The 15,226-nt window shown below is 37.4% G+C and overlaps 1 protein-coding gene across 2 annotated transcripts; it reads left to right on the top strand.

The window, feature by feature from the left end:
- The first annotated feature begins 389 nt into the window (after positions 1–389).
- On the top strand, positions 390–3,680 carry LOC104780075 (ABC transporter B family member 22-like). 2 transcript variants are annotated; one of them, XM_087509059.1, is made up of 5 exons: positions 390–683; positions 2,072–2,126; positions 2,242–2,420; positions 2,521–2,979; positions 3,053–3,680. In XM_087509059.1, the coding sequence occupies exons 4-5, from the start codon at positions 2,771–2,773 to the stop codon at positions 3,396–3,398; spliced, it is 555 nt and encodes a 184-aa protein (XP_087365185.1). In that variant the 5' UTR covers positions 390–683; positions 2,072–2,126; positions 2,242–2,420; positions 2,521–2,770; the 3' UTR covers positions 3,399–3,680. The 2 variants fall into 2 exon arrangements, 1 of the variants encoding a protein (XP_087365185.1); XR_015596127.1 differs by having other exon boundaries at positions 396–683.
- The last annotated feature ends 11,546 nt before the right edge of the window (positions 3,681–15,226 follow it).

The following is a 15,226-nucleotide window of genomic DNA, read 5'->3' as shown; positions in this document are numbered from 1 at the left end:
CAACAAATGATTATTTTTTCTTAGCTAGTCGCGGTCCTTTCCTCTGCGATGACAAAATTTGATACAAAACGTTTTCTAGCACAAAATTTGACATAAAAATGTAAGAATAAAGTTAACGTGAAGAAAATATCTAAAATAACCGAATAGGGTATATTATATACAAAATGATTGAAACTTTTTAAATGGTATAACAATTAACTAATACATGTCATCAATATTAAAAGGCCAACGATCTCTCTCTCCCTCTCTCAGAGTTGTTATATAAAACGACCGAGGAGGACGACGTGAATAAACAAATTACATCAAACGAGAAAATCGACAAAAAACTAGTATATTTTAACACAAAGTTATGGCTCCTCATTAATAGTGCCACTTGTTGCTAAAGAAAAGGGGACTTTGTGTTCTGTCGTTTCCCTAAAGTCAAGGTGTTGTTTTGGATTTTCTTTTCCGAAACAGAAAAAAAGAAACAAAAGGAGAGGAAGAAGATGAAGTGTTTTCGAAACATAAGATCGATATTCATGCACGCGGACGGTGTGGATTTAATACTGATGGGACTAGGTTTATTCGGAGCTATCGGTGATGGCGTCATCACTCCTATAATATTTTTCATCACCGGCCTGCTACTGAATGACATTGGTGGTTCCTCATTAGGAGATAAAACCTTCATGCATGCCATCATAAAGGTTTTTCTCTCCTCTTTACTCTATTTTCTTTGTTTGTGGTCTTAGCAAGAACTGATATACTCAAATTAAACTCGAGATATACTCTCTCAAATTAAGAGGTCACTGTAATACTTAGAGGTCGAATTCCACAAGGACTCAAGATCAAACACAATAAATTATAGAGTTTAATGATTACGCTAAACAAGTTAATTTGAATTTGAAATAACTATGCAAAGTATTAAATAAAAGCTGTTGTCAATTCAGAAGATCAAAAAGCTAAGCCTAGAGAATTTCTCAGGAAATTATAAATTATCAAATCAAGAAATAATTAGGATTCAAGCAATTAAGAACAGATCTATAACTCTAAACACCTTTGTAAAATATATAAGTTCTCACTGCAAGTATTATCTAAATTTAAAACCAGAAAATCCAAATCTCTTTGCAAAATTCTAGGTAATAAATCAGCTTTAAAAATAAGTTTAGATTGTTCACAAAATCACTAAATCAAATCTCTTTGCAAGAAGTAATTTTGCTCATCAAAAGGTTTTATCAGGAAAATCAATTATATTCTCATATCAATTTATTTTCCTAAAGTATTAATTCTACGTGATCAATCAAGAATTAAAGTGAAGAACAACCTAAGATGAAGATCTAGAAAGATAATGAATCCTAAATAAACAGATCTAATAAATCATAAAATCCCTGTGAAAAACCCTGAACCTAACAAGCAAACTACTCAGACATATTCAATGAAGAACAAAACATAATTCTGAATAATAAGCAATTGAAATTAAAAGAGTAAAGAGGGAGTTTATGAATTCTTCTCTCAAAGCAGTTCAGATCTCTCTCCGAAAAGCTCTCACACGGTTGCAGAAAATAAAACTTGCTAGAAAATAACTTAAGGGTTTCTAAAACCTAAAAATACTATTTATATGTCCAAAAACACGTCAGAGACTAATGATGCAAATATGAAAAACTTTGGGGCAGATTTGTAAAATTTCCAAAACTTGCTTCTCTCTCGGCTAAACATGGTGACGATCGATGCTAAGGCAATGTCGATCGACACTCGCATCCTTCCTCGGCTCCAAGTTCTCTTCCTTAGCTGAATTGCTCCAAAATCCCTTCTAATTGCTCCATTTTGCTCTTTTCATGCCAAAATCCTAGAAACCTTGTTAAGACTCTAAAACATCCTACAAAACAAATCAAAAGACTCTAAAAAAAACTCCTAATATCATGGTTAAAAACCATAAAAACCATGATATATCAAGAACAAATGACGATATGTGTTTACATATAAACATATATTTATGTTAGGAATTATGAGAGTTGTGTATACTTAATTCTAATATATAAAATATATAGATCATAATGTATCTTCGACTTTTTGGTACACGTTGGGTAATTAACAGAATGCTGTAGCTTTGCTTTATGTCGCTTGCGCATCTTGGGTGATATGTTTCGTTGGTAAGTCTTTTAGATAGTGTTTTATTCTTTTTGTAAACAAAGAAAATTAAATTTAGTTCATTTCGAAGTAATTAATTTTAATTTGTGGATGGTTTTCCATATACAAACAAAACAGAAGGGTATTGCTGGACAAGGACATGGGAGAGACAAGCATCAAGAGTGAGAGGGAAGTACTTAAGAGCAGTGTTAAGACAAGATGTGAGTTACTTTGATCTTAATGTTACAAGCACTTCTGACGTTATCACCAGTGTCTCCAGTGACACTCTTCTCATCCAAGACGTCCTTAGTGAAAAGGTTGTAACCTATATATCTCTATATCCTAAAGTACTAATTATTATTGCTTCTTTTAGTGTAAAGGTCTCACAAGTGAAATTTGTTTATATATTTCAAACAGTTACCAAACTTTTTGATGAATGCATCAGCGTTTGTGGCAAGCTACATCGTGAGTTTCATCATGTTGTGGAGACTCACAATCGTAGGCGTCCCGTTCTTTATCCTCCTCTTGATCCCTGGACTGATGTGCGGACGAGCCCCTTATCAGCATCTCGAGAAAAATACGCGAAGAGTACACTGACGCCGGTTCTATTGCCGAGCAAGCTATCTCGTTGGTGCGAACCGTCTATGCATTTGGTAGTGAGAGAAAGATGGTAGCAAAATTCTCAGCTGCAATTCAAGGCTCAGTGAACCTAGGGTTGAGACAAGGACTAGCTAAAGGAATCGCCATTGGGAGCAATGGTATAAGTTATGCAATTTGGGGGTTCATGACTTGGTATGGAAGTCAGATGGTTATGTACCATGGCGCTAAAGGCGGTACTTTCTTCGCAGTCATCATTTGCATCACCTCTGGTGGCACGTAAGTATTCATGTCTAAGGCTTTTTGATTTATCTTATTGTAGTTTTGATCTTTGGTATCTTATTTTGGGTAGATCACTTGGTCGAGGCTTGTCGAATCTCAAAGAATTCTCAGAGGCAGTTGTAGCGGTGGAAAGGATTGTCAAAGTGATAAACAGAGTTCCTGACATTGATTCAGAGAACCTAGAAGGTCAAATTCTTGAGAAAATTAAAGGAGAAGTCCAGTTTAAGAATGTGAAGTTCATGTACCCATCTAGACCCGAGACCCCAATCTTTAATGTTTTTCAGTGGAAGAATGTGAAGAAGTTGACGAGGAAGAAGAAGAAAAAGAGTATAACGAAGAACCAGACGGTAAAAGTAACGATGACAATTACCACAAAATTTGATGATGAAAATGACAAGAAAAAATATGAAGAATAAGAAAACATGGAATACAAAACACGAAAACATAGGTCATAGCGATCAATTAAATATGAAAACGAGTTAAATTCATAATGATAAAATTGTTCCGTTTTTCTGGTGGTCAAAAAAATTGTTTAGGATATGTGAGGTCATCAGTTTGATTCGCCTCACCTCGACGTCGAGTTAAATTCATAATTTTATTTTATTTTATTTTATAACACAACTGATTTTATATTTTTAAAAAATGTGTATGTGAAATTTAATTTTTATCCTTAATACTAATTTAAATTTTTTATAAAATAATATTTTATTACTGTCATCAATTATATATAATTTTCATCAAAATATATCAACTAAACTCACGCGTAGCGTGGGTTCAAAACCTAGTGAAACATAATAATAGATAGTATATATGAACAAAGGAAAATAAGATATAGTTAACTGATAAACCGGGATAGAGCTTAATAAGAGAGAAGATGAATAAAGAATGAATAATATTATTTGACCAAAAAAAATGAATAATATTAATCAAATTAATTTGGTGATTTATTTAATTATATTTCAAATTTGAAGAAAGAAAGGAATATAACAATTTAGTATCTGAGTGTACAGAAGTGCTGTTGTGATTCTTGCAGCTACAGAAAGTATTTGTTGAACAATTTGTCATCATTGTAATGAAAAAAAATACGACTATATGAAATTAACGAACATAACTATAGCATAGGGAATGGAATTGCTGGAAGTGTTTATTTAATGTCGCAACAAGAAAAAAAAAAAAGAAAGAGACCAAAACCAAAAAAGAAAGACCAAATACAACGCATGTATGTGTAAATCTATATAAATGACTGACTAAATAACATAAGAGCATCCACAGTGGTAAAGATACAATAAATCTCTCAAATATAAAAACAAAGAGGTGGGATTCTCGTTGATTTTCAAATGAGAATCGATACTACTATCTCTCTCCTTCTTTTGATTATTTTTTATTTTAATATTAGTAGAAACTCCGAGAGAGACTACCATTGTGGATACTCTAACTATAGCATACGGAATGACTGACCATAGAATTTCAAAGATACTAAAAATATAATTAAAACCATTATAATTAATTGAGTAAACAACAACAAGCACACACTTTATTATATAAAATTTTATAATATATTTTGAATTTTACATCCCCTCAAACCCGGATATGTTATATGGTTTTGTTTCAAAAAGCACTCTTAATTACCAGGGATCTCTAAGCTTTTGCTAGAAATCTTTACCAATTGAGCATAAGATAAACTAGTTTTTCTTTAGATGTGTTAGGTATTCAAAGTATTATAAAAAAGTATTAAATCTAAAGTTATAAAAAAATATAGGGTTTTCTGCAGAAATAAAGAAAAAAATAAAAAAGGAAAATATAGGAAAAATCCTCCAAATACCATTGTTTACTAATATAAAGGGCAAATCAATCTAACTAAGTCTAATTTAACCAGTAATATAATCTTCAGTCTCCACTTTCAATTTTTTTTTCAAAAAATTATGACAAATAAAATGGAAACATCCGTGAAACGTAGCTAATTATCTATTTTAGAATTTTAAAACACTGTTTCCCAAGAAAACAAATTTAAAACAGTAATGAATATGACCGTATAAACTCTTCGATAAATAGTTATATTGTACATTAAATTCGATTTAGTAGGCTTGATATGCTGGTGAATAAAAATTATTAATTTTTTTTATATAATACTCATATAAGCGTTATATATATATATATATATATGATACATGGACACTATATGCAAGAAGTAAGATCCATTATTGTAGTTGTAGTGGTCAGTATTCAATCTAAATTGATGTTATTCAATTATAGCATGTTGTTATATAAAGACAGCTTAAGTCAATGGTAAATTGATGACACATGTGCCGATGAGCGTAAGATATCCCTATTGTTTCTCTTTTTAGCAAATTAATTGTTTCTGGTAGATAAGATATTTTACTCTTCTTTAAATAAGTTTCCCATGTTGGACACCATCTTTACCAATTCAACAGTCCATTATAAAAGTGTTTCTAACTCGTTATATAGTTGGGGAAAGAACCATTCGAAAATTGAGGGGTCACATAGTTGGTGTTTTGTCATTAATATTGGTTTAATATCCTAATCCTTAATAAAATCATGTTCTTTGTATGCAATAAAAATATTTTTTAGAAAAATATTAATGGTCGACTACAAGTGCTTTGATTTTTAAAAAATACATTTTTTAAGACTTTAAATCAATAATTGTTTTTCTTAAAGTTTACCATAATAACTAACTAATAATGCATAAAATTAAATGATTTTTTTGGGGGTAATTTACATATATTAGCAATATGGTGAGTTTTTTAACCAATTTTGGTCAAAGTCAAATATATTTTCCACACATTAGCCATTTGAAAAATTATTGACAAAAATGTCCATGCACTACAAAAAAAATAGTTGATTGCATCATTTAAATAGTATCACAAATGTAAATGATATTAATTTAAATGACTTATTGATAAATGATGCATAATATGTGGTTTAGTATCAATTGTAATTATTGATGTGGTAATGGAATAATTTGACATCAGTTCAATAAAAGTGACACAAATTTATTTTAACTTGCATCACTTCGAAAATATTTAACAAAAATATAAATTTACATCACTTAATATAATGATGCAAATTAAATATCAGTTAATAAATGATACAAAATTGATCTCATAATAAAATATTATTAAAACAATAAATCAATATACCACAAATCATTTCCATAAATTAATAATTATAAACATATATTTTTTGTTTGGATTCCAGATGTGGTTTTAATATTTAAAATACCGAAACCTGTTTTTTTTATTTTGATCAAAACAACAACTTTTGCATAAATACTTTTTTTATTATCAACAAGACAACTACTGGTGAAACAAATTATGCATCTACAACACATCTTCAGCATATTATCATCACATCTTAGAAGATTTGAAGGTAAGTGTAATTTTCTTCTCCATATTTTTTTAATCAATTTTTTATTATCTCATGTAGAATTCTAACTTTTCTCTCTGTTATTTTTGGTTATATAGTCAGAAAATCTCAAGATGAAACAACAATGTCATCAAGAATCTGGAAAAAAAGGCATGGAAGACAAGTAATATGTGTTTCATATAACACTTAAGCATGGAGAAATACATATAACACTTAAGCAAGAAAAAACCATAGCTAGGTTATGAATTTATGATCTAAGTTCATCTTACTTTTTTTTTCTTTTGTAAATCGTTGATGAATCTATAATAATTGGGTTTTGTTTTTGTTTTTACTATTTTTTTAAGTAACGAATTTAATAAAAAGATATTAGTAAAGATTTGAAAAGATTTTAATAGATATCAAAAACAATTTTCTGCATATTAAAAATAATTTCAAAAATGTTTAATGTAAAAAATCTGTTATTAATTTTTGTATTATTAAAACAAAAAATATTTTATTAGTATCGGTTATTCATAAATGATACCAAAATTAAAATTCATTTACAAAAAACTGACACAAATAATTAAAATCATTTGTTATAACTGATTTAATAGAGCATCAGTTTGAAATAAACTGATACAAATTATTTGCATCAACAAATAGTAAATCGTTTTTAAAAGTGATACAAGTTATTTATACATCATTTAAATCTGATGCAAAAATATAAAATAAATTATTTAACACAATAGTTTTTTTGTAGTGATGTATGAAACTATACTTATGTATGTTTGGTTAGGATCTGGTTCGATTGTAGACATATTAGTTAACATATGCCAGGTACAATATAAGAACTTTGTTAGCTAACTATTGATAAATGGTATCATTTTAATAAACCATAAATAGAAAAACTAAATATTTGTATAAGTCACAACATACTTTTAGACTTAACCTGTTTTTTCTGCATTTGATTTTCGTGGTCGTATTGCTTCAATCCATGTTGATTCCTTCACATGATGTGATTTTGCTCTTTGCCTTCGGTGATAGTAGAACATTGTCGTACTTTGATTTGTGCGGTGATTTTCAGTGCACGAACACTCAATTCCTACAACTGCAGTCTGGGGCTGCAACATATGTCAACGTATTTAATAGACTCCAATTTGCCATTGGGGTGTGTCAAGGTTTGTAATGTTTCGCAATGACACCATAGTAACTTGAAGTAACATTGTTCTTGAAGTAACATTGTTCTTGAAGCCAATTCTTTGAGACGGCTATGTAAAGGCTCCTAATTGGCCTTGCCACGACAATATAGTCATACCCAATTCACTGAATGGGGTACGCATTGTTCCTACATTGGTTCTTCATTCACGATTTAGCCTTAGCCAATCTGGCTTCACATCGCTCTAAAACAATAAAGCTGTTGTATCCAAATTACTTGAATTTGCAAATGGGATACGCATTGGTTCCACATTGACTTAATAATGACAATTTTGTCATAGCCAATTCAGTGAATTGGCTCTGCATTGGTTCTACAATGAAAAAGTTGTCATAACCAATTTCTTGAATTGGCTACACATTGATCCCGCATTGACGGTTTAGCCTTAGCCAATTTGGTGAATTGGCTTCACATTGGCTCTAAAACGATAAAGTTATCATAACCAATTTTTTGAATTCGCTACACACTGATCCCGCATTGGTTCTCAAACCAAAATGCTGCCATAACCAATTTCTGGAATTGGTTACACATTGGTTCCGTATTGGCTCCAATTTGTCGGTCTAGCCTTCGCTAATTTGGTGAATTGCTTTCACATCGGCTCTAAAACGATATAGTTATCGTAAAAAAAGTTACCTAAACTGGCCATAACTTGACTTCGCATTGGCTCTAATTCTTTGAATTGGATACACAACTGACTCAGTGTTGGTCTAAGTCGATATTTGGCCATATCCACTTCATTGAATTGGCCTCACATTGACCCCGGATTGGCTCTAAAACGTTAATGTGGTCCTAGCCAATTTTTTGAATTGGCTTTATATTGATTCCACATTTGTTCAGAAACGGCAGTGCAGCCATAACCAATTTCTTGAATTGGCTACACATTGATGCATCAGCTATAAATAGACAATGTGGTTTCTAACCAATTTCTTGAACTGGCTACACATTGACTATACATTGGTTTTCAATAGACAATGTGGTTCCTAACCACGCATCGGCTTTAGATAGACAATATTATCTCTAACCAATTTCTTGAATTGGGTACACATTGACTCTACATTGGCTTTTAAATAGACAATATGGTCAATGTGTAGCCATGGTCATGCACTCACCTACAAAGAGGTGAGTGCATGACCATGGCTAATCTAAGCCTTTTATTTCCTTGTTCTTGCTTGTTTGTTGTTGTTTTGTGTGTTTTTCTTGCTGGGATTGGTTGCTACAGGTTCCTATGGATGTGTTCGGCTTGGGTTTTGGGTATTGAACGATTTGGTGGAGTTTTGGGAGCGAGATTCGACTCTCGGCTTCATGCGGATCGTAGTTGCAGAGGTAGTGTCGATCAACACCACTTGGTGTCGGTCGACACCAGCAAAACGATATCGATCGACACTATGGGGTAGTGTCGGTCGACACCAATGCCAGTGTTGGTTGACACTTGACTGGTGTCGGTCGACACCTCCCTTCCAGCGAGATGATGTCTGATTTCCTGGTTTGTATATCTTGTTTGTTGTTTGTTTGGAAAATTGGAATCACTGTTGCTTGTGTGTATAGCCTAGTAGATGGGAGGATTGCCTCATTGAGTGTTTATCAAATACTCATGCATCTTAATATGTGTTTGTGGATCAGATAAAGGCAAAGTGTGATCGTGGAATCAAGGCGATGAAAAGGAGCATGTTCTAAGGACTCGATTGGATGTTGTCTGGAGTTGCTAGGTTTCTAGAGTTGGGTCATTAGAAACATTGCTAGGTTGCGAGTTTCATGTTTCCTGATGATTGATTATTGGATTGTTGTTATGTATTATTATTGGTTATTTTATTATTGGATATTTATTGATATTGTTAGTTCCGCTGTTGGTTGTGGTTGTGGATAAGTGGCTAGTGGGTATGCGACCACTAGTTGTAGTTATTTATTATTATTATTGATTATTTATTATTAAAAAAAAAAAAAAAAAAAAAAAAAAAAAAAAAAAAAACAGGTCGGGTCGTTTCAGTTTGGTATCAGAGCCCTTACGGTTATAGGTTTGGGTTCACTAGGATTTTTGCTGTAGATATTTGGGATTGCATGTCTTGATTGATTATGTGAGTTAGTCAATTGTGTGTGGCATGAAGTCCTAGAACATCCTCTTCGAGCCTACAGTGTGATTCCACGGTAAGTTTTGGTTTTTGTGCTTTGTGTTATGTTAAGATTTCGTGTTAGCCTCTGTTCTTGGAAGTGCAGTGGTTAAAGGTGTTTGAGTTGTTGGTCATGGACGGGGACGTGGTCGTGGTCATGGTCGGGCGGGTCCCGAGGCCAGCGAGTGTGTGGTCCAGAGTTTCCACGAGGAGGTACGTCGGAGGGTCGCAAGCGTATCAGGAGGGACCAGAGGGGGTTAGCCGGTGAGCGTGCTGGATGTGCTGGGAACCCAGGTGTGGGGTTGCAGCAAGTTTAGCCCAGGGTCGAGATGATCGCTTGGCGGATTTGTTGACGTGCTGTTGGAGCGGTTACCGAGAGGGGTACCAGTGCATGCTCCAGTTGTGCCGCATGTGGTGGGATGCAGCCGAGGGCTGCGGATGTTGAGGACTTTCCATCTTAGGTTAGGAGGATGGAGCAGTTTTAGATGACCGGTGCGAGATTCTTCTCGAGAGGTATCGAGCCTAGAGAGGCGGATATGTGAATATATGCAGTTGGAGCAGATATTTTGCTGCTTGGTGTTAATCTAGTTGGATATTAGAAGTTGAGTGGGCAGGTGTAACATTGCAATGTTATACTCGGACCATAGGAGGTACTTTTGGTCGGGAGATGTTTATAGTCATTAAGGATTGTTGCTCCTAAAGGGATGGCGATTCCCCTGAATACCGATAGCTCAAAGGGCTGAGGGCTCCGAGAGTGGCAGAGGGGATGATGTTCCCCTGATACGGAGATCTTGAGGATTGTTGTCCAAGAGTGAGACGGTATAACTCGAAGACGCTAGTCTAAGAGTGATATCGGTATGGCTCGAAGGTTGCGACCTAAGGGTGGTAGAGTTGGGAGCAAGCAATGCCTAGGACGTGAGTATAAACATAACGACTGAATGTAGACCTTGAGAGATTGATGGTTGCAGAGGGGATGATGTTCCCCTGATACCGAGATCTTGAGGATTGTTGTCCAAGAGTGAGACGGTATAACTCGAAGACGCTATTCTAAGAGTGATATCGGTATGGCTCGAAGGTTGCGACCTAAGGGTGGTAGAGTTGGGAGCAAGCAATGCCTAGGACGTGAGTATAAACATAACGACTGAATGTAGACCTCGAGAGATTGATGGTGGTTAATCTTGGGATTTGGCTGTGTTGACCAGTGGGTCAGGGTTTTATGACCGGAGTGGTCATGAATGTGTGGTTGTTGCGCCAGGATTGTGCGGCCGTTGGTGCTGGAGTCCCGGGAAGGGGAGTTTCAGCAGGTATGAGCCGGGAAAGGCATGTTTGCCAGATACATAAGTTCACGAGAAGCCTTCATGGCAGGATAAACTAATCGTTGCGACGATGTTGGATGAAATTCATTGGAGTTGGACATAGTTGCTAGATTCAAGGTTTTGGTAAGCTTGTTAGAGGGAATAAGTCAAGTAGTTTGAGTTGGCAGCCTGCAAAGCATTTGATATGGTGAATCAGAAGATGCGAACGTATGGTACTTGTTTATTTTATTACGCTCGTATTGATGATTTGCTGTGGAGAATTGCTAAGCAGAAAGCTAATTTTGGATTAAGCTATCTTATGGAAGTTTCCCTAAGAGACAAGTTACTAGTGGCTCTTGGGAAGGCAAGAGGGGTTGATTTTAAGATGGTGAGGATATCATTCATCTTATCACTTCACCGTGGGGGACGTCGGTGGTGTTCGTCAAGTAGAAGGACGAGGTATGGCTTTATGAGTTTGTGGTGTTGCCGTTTAGGTTGACTAACGCACCAGCAGCGTTTATGAGATTGATGAACAGCGTATTTCAGGAGTTTTTGGACGTGTTTGTCATCATTTTCATCGACGTCATCATGGTTTATTCTAGTAGTCCCGAAGAGCATACAGTGCATTTGAGGGCAGTTCTGGAGAAGTTGCGGGAGCAGAAGTTGTTTGCTAAGTTGAGCAAGTGCAGTTTTTGGCAGCGTGAGATTGGTTTTCTGGGTCATATTATGTTTGCAGATGGGGTTTCTATAGATCCGGAGAAGATTCAGGCTATCAAGGATTGGCCTAGACCGCAGAGTGCCATAGTGATCAGGAATTTCCTTGGTCTGGCAGGTTACTACAGGAGGTGTGTGCAGGGGTTTGCAAGTAGAGCACGTCCGTTGACTAAGTTGACATGGAAGGATGTTCCTTTTGTTTGGTCACAGGAGTGTGAGGAAGGCTTTGCAAGCCTCAAGGAGATGTTGACTACTACTCCAGTGTTGGCTTTGTCTGAGCAGGGAGAACCCTATGTGGTTTATACAGATGCAGGCCCGACTCAAACTTTTATTGGACCTTGTGCCCAAATTTTTTTTTCCTGAAGTTTTAGGGTGTTATTTGCAAAACTTCAAAATTTAGGACCCTATTTATAAAAATATTAGAATTTTAGGAGCTTAAAGTCATATATTTTTTTTGCAAAAAACTTTGGCCCCGGTGTTGTAGCACCACCTGCACACCCTTAGAGCCGGGGTTGTACAGATGCATCCAGACTTGGTTTTGGGTGTGTGTTGATGCAGCATTGGAAGGTGATTGCCTATGATTTGCGGCAGTTGCGGAAGCATGAGGACAACTATCCTACTCATGAATTGGGAGATGGGTGTTGTGGTTTTTGCCTAGAAGATTTGGAGATCTTATCTTATGGTGCAAAGGTACAAGTGTTTACAGATCATAAGAGCCTGAAGTATATATTCACTCAGCCCAAGCTGAATTTAAGGCAGAGGCGATGGATGGAGCTGGTGGCGGATTATGATTTAGAGATAGCCTACCACCTTGGTAAGGCTAACTCGGTTGCAGATGCTCTGAGCCGGAAGAGGGTAGCTTCGGCTCAGGAGCAGGAGATGGAGTCTCTGGTAGGAGAGATCGGTGCTTTGAGTTTGTGTGCTGTTTCTTAGGAACCGTTGGGTTTGGAGGCGGTTGATAGAGCAGATCTTATGAGCAGAGTGCGGTTAGCTCAGGAGAAGGATTTCGGGCTGGTGAATGCCTCAAAGGATGTTGATTCAGAGTATCAGGTCTCCGATAATGGTACTATTTTGGTGCACAGTCGGATTTGTGTGCCCAAGGATGAGGAGTTGAGGCAGGAGATCCTGAGAGAGGCTCATGGGAGCAAGTTTTCTATTCATCCAGGAGCGACTAAGATGTACCGTGATCTCAAGAGGTACTATCATTGGGTCGGGATGAAGAAGGATATAGCTAGTTGGATCGTGAGGTGCTATGTGTGCCAGCTAGTGAAGGCTAAGCATCAGGTTCCAGGAGGATTACTGAAGAGTCTTCCCATTCCATAGTGGAAGTGGGATATGATTACTATGGACTTCGTGGTATGTTTGCCAGTGTCCAGGACGTTTGATGCTATTTGGGTCATTGTTGACCGGTTGACTAAGTCGGCACATTTTCTGGCCATTAAGAAGACTGATGGAGCAGCGGTCTTGGCTAAGAAGTATGTGAAGGAGATAGTCAGGTTGCATGGGGTGCCAGCGAGCATTGTGTTTGATAGGGATTCTAAGTTCACTTCGGTGTTCTCGAGAGCGTTACAGACAGAGATGGGCACTAAGGTGCATATGAGTACAGCTTATCATCCCCAGACAGATGGACAGTTAGAGAGGATGATCCAGACGCTGGAGGATTTACTGAGGATGTGTGTGTTGGACTGGGGAGGCCATTGGGCAGATCACTTGAGCTTGGTAGAGTTTGCTTACAACAACAGTTATCAGGCAAGTATTAAGATGGCTCCTTATGAGGCTTTGTATGAGAGGCCATGTCGTACACTGTTATGCTGGACTTAAGTGAGGGAGAGGAGCATTTACGGGGCAGATTTTGTTCAGGAGTTACATAAGGTTATGCGTGCATTCTATAAGGTTTTCCATGTCTCTATGTTGAGGAAGTGTCTCCGTGAGGATGATCAGTTGGTAGCTAAGATTCCTGAGGATCTTCAGCCTAACATGACTTTGGAGGCGAGACCAGTGAGGGTTCTCGAGAGAAGGATTAAGGAACTTCGGAAGAAGAAGATTCCTTTGATGAGAGTCCTTTGGGACTATGATTGTGTTGAGGAAAAGTTTCCTGAAATAGAAGTTTCTAAAAGAGGAAAGATTCCAAAGTGGTAAGTTCTAAAAATGGAAGGTTTTATGGGAGTTAGAATTGTCAATTTTTAGTGGTTGGGAGCCTTGGAGGGGCTAGTGTGGCCTTCGTGGAAGACTTTTGAGTCATTGTGCCCGGGTGTGGCGGTCTTTGGAGAAATTGTGTGGCCTTCGTAGCGGATTTTTGAGTCATTGTGCCCGTGTGTGGCGGTCTTTTGAGACATTGTGTGGCCTTTGTGGCGGGCTGTTTAGCCGTTGTGTGGCCTTTGTGGTGGGCTGTTTAGCCGTTGTGTGGACTTTGTGGCAGGCTGTTTAGCCAGATGTATGGCCTTTGTGGCAGGCTGTATAGCCAGATGTGTGGCCTTTGTGGCAGCCTGTTTAGCCAGATGTGTGGCCTTTGTGGCGGGCTGTTTAGCCAGAGTTGCCTGTTTAGGCGGTCCTTCGGGACATGTGGTCTTTGTGACGGTCTTTCGGGACGAGTGGCCTTGGTGGCGGTCCTGTTTAGGACATTTGTTTGGCCTTTGTGGCGGTCCTGTTTAGGACATTTGTTTGGCCTTTGTGGCGGTCCTGTTTAGGACATTTGTTTGGCCTTGGTGGCGGTCATCTTTAGGACATTTGTTTGGCCTTTGTGGCAGTCCTGTTTAGGGCATTTGTTTGGCCCTTTTGGCAGTGAGATGATCCATGTGTGGTCATGAGGTATTCCAGTGAGAGGAATATATGGTTGGTAGGACATTGTGATGTTTTACGCGAGCCATGGGAAGGAAACATGGATAGGGATAGGACTCAGACGTGTTCAGAATTGTTTGCTCGCGATTCTTGGGGGACTTAAGTTCTCCTAGTACCGTCATATTATGAGACTTTGTGGCTCGAGAGTATGGTTGGTATATCGACTTCGGATGACGATCCGGAGGCGCGCTGTAGGGTGGCAACCCGAGAGACGAATATTGGACTTCCTTTTATATTATGGCATGCGGGCTTAGGCCCGATGAGGAGCCAACATTATGGCATGCAGACTTAGGTGTGATGAGGAGCCAATAAAAACTCAAGGTTTAGACCTATGAGTAAAGGAAAGTCCAAAAGTCGAGAGCAAATAATGTCTGGAGCGTGACTCTATCGCCTAGAGATGACCTTCCGTAGATCGATCGGAAGAGAGCGGGTCGTGGAGACGGTTGCACGGGAGTCCTTGGTTGATGGTTGTTCGAGGTTCGAGGACGAATCTATGTTGGTGGGGGAGAATTGTAACATCCGCGAACCAAAAGGTGCATTCTGGTTCGACCAGTTCGATTTAATTATCGATTTGGACCGGTTTGGTTTAGGAAAAACCACTAACCGAGATATTTAAGTGTTTTGTCGACCAGAAAGGTTTTGGGGAGTTCTCTTGTCGCCGTTTAACGCTTTTGAGAGAAAAAGAGGAAAAAAAAGAGTTCTTGAGATTTTTGGTG

Source organism: Camelina sativa, chromosome 4 (genome assembly GCF_030686135.1).
Source record: "Camelina sativa cultivar CO46 ecotype springtype chromosome 4, ASM3068613v1".
In the NCBI taxonomy this organism is placed as follows: Eukaryota; Viridiplantae; Streptophyta; class Magnoliopsida; order Brassicales; family Brassicaceae; genus Camelina; species Camelina sativa.
Note: the sequence above shows the minus strand (reverse complement) of the source record. Positions and strands in the feature narration are given on the sequence as shown.

What these genes read in the sequence shown, in the direction of transcription:
- LOC104780075 (XM_087509059.1), top strand. Translation starts at nt 2,771, where the DNA reads ATGGTAGCAAAATTCTCAGCTGCAATTCAAGGCTCAGTGAACCTAGGG. An exon ending in TGCATCACCTCTGGTGGCAC is followed by an intron (nt 2,980 to 3,052) that starts GTAAGTATTCAT and finishes TATTTTGGGTAG; the next exon opens with ATCACTTGGTCGAGGCTTGT.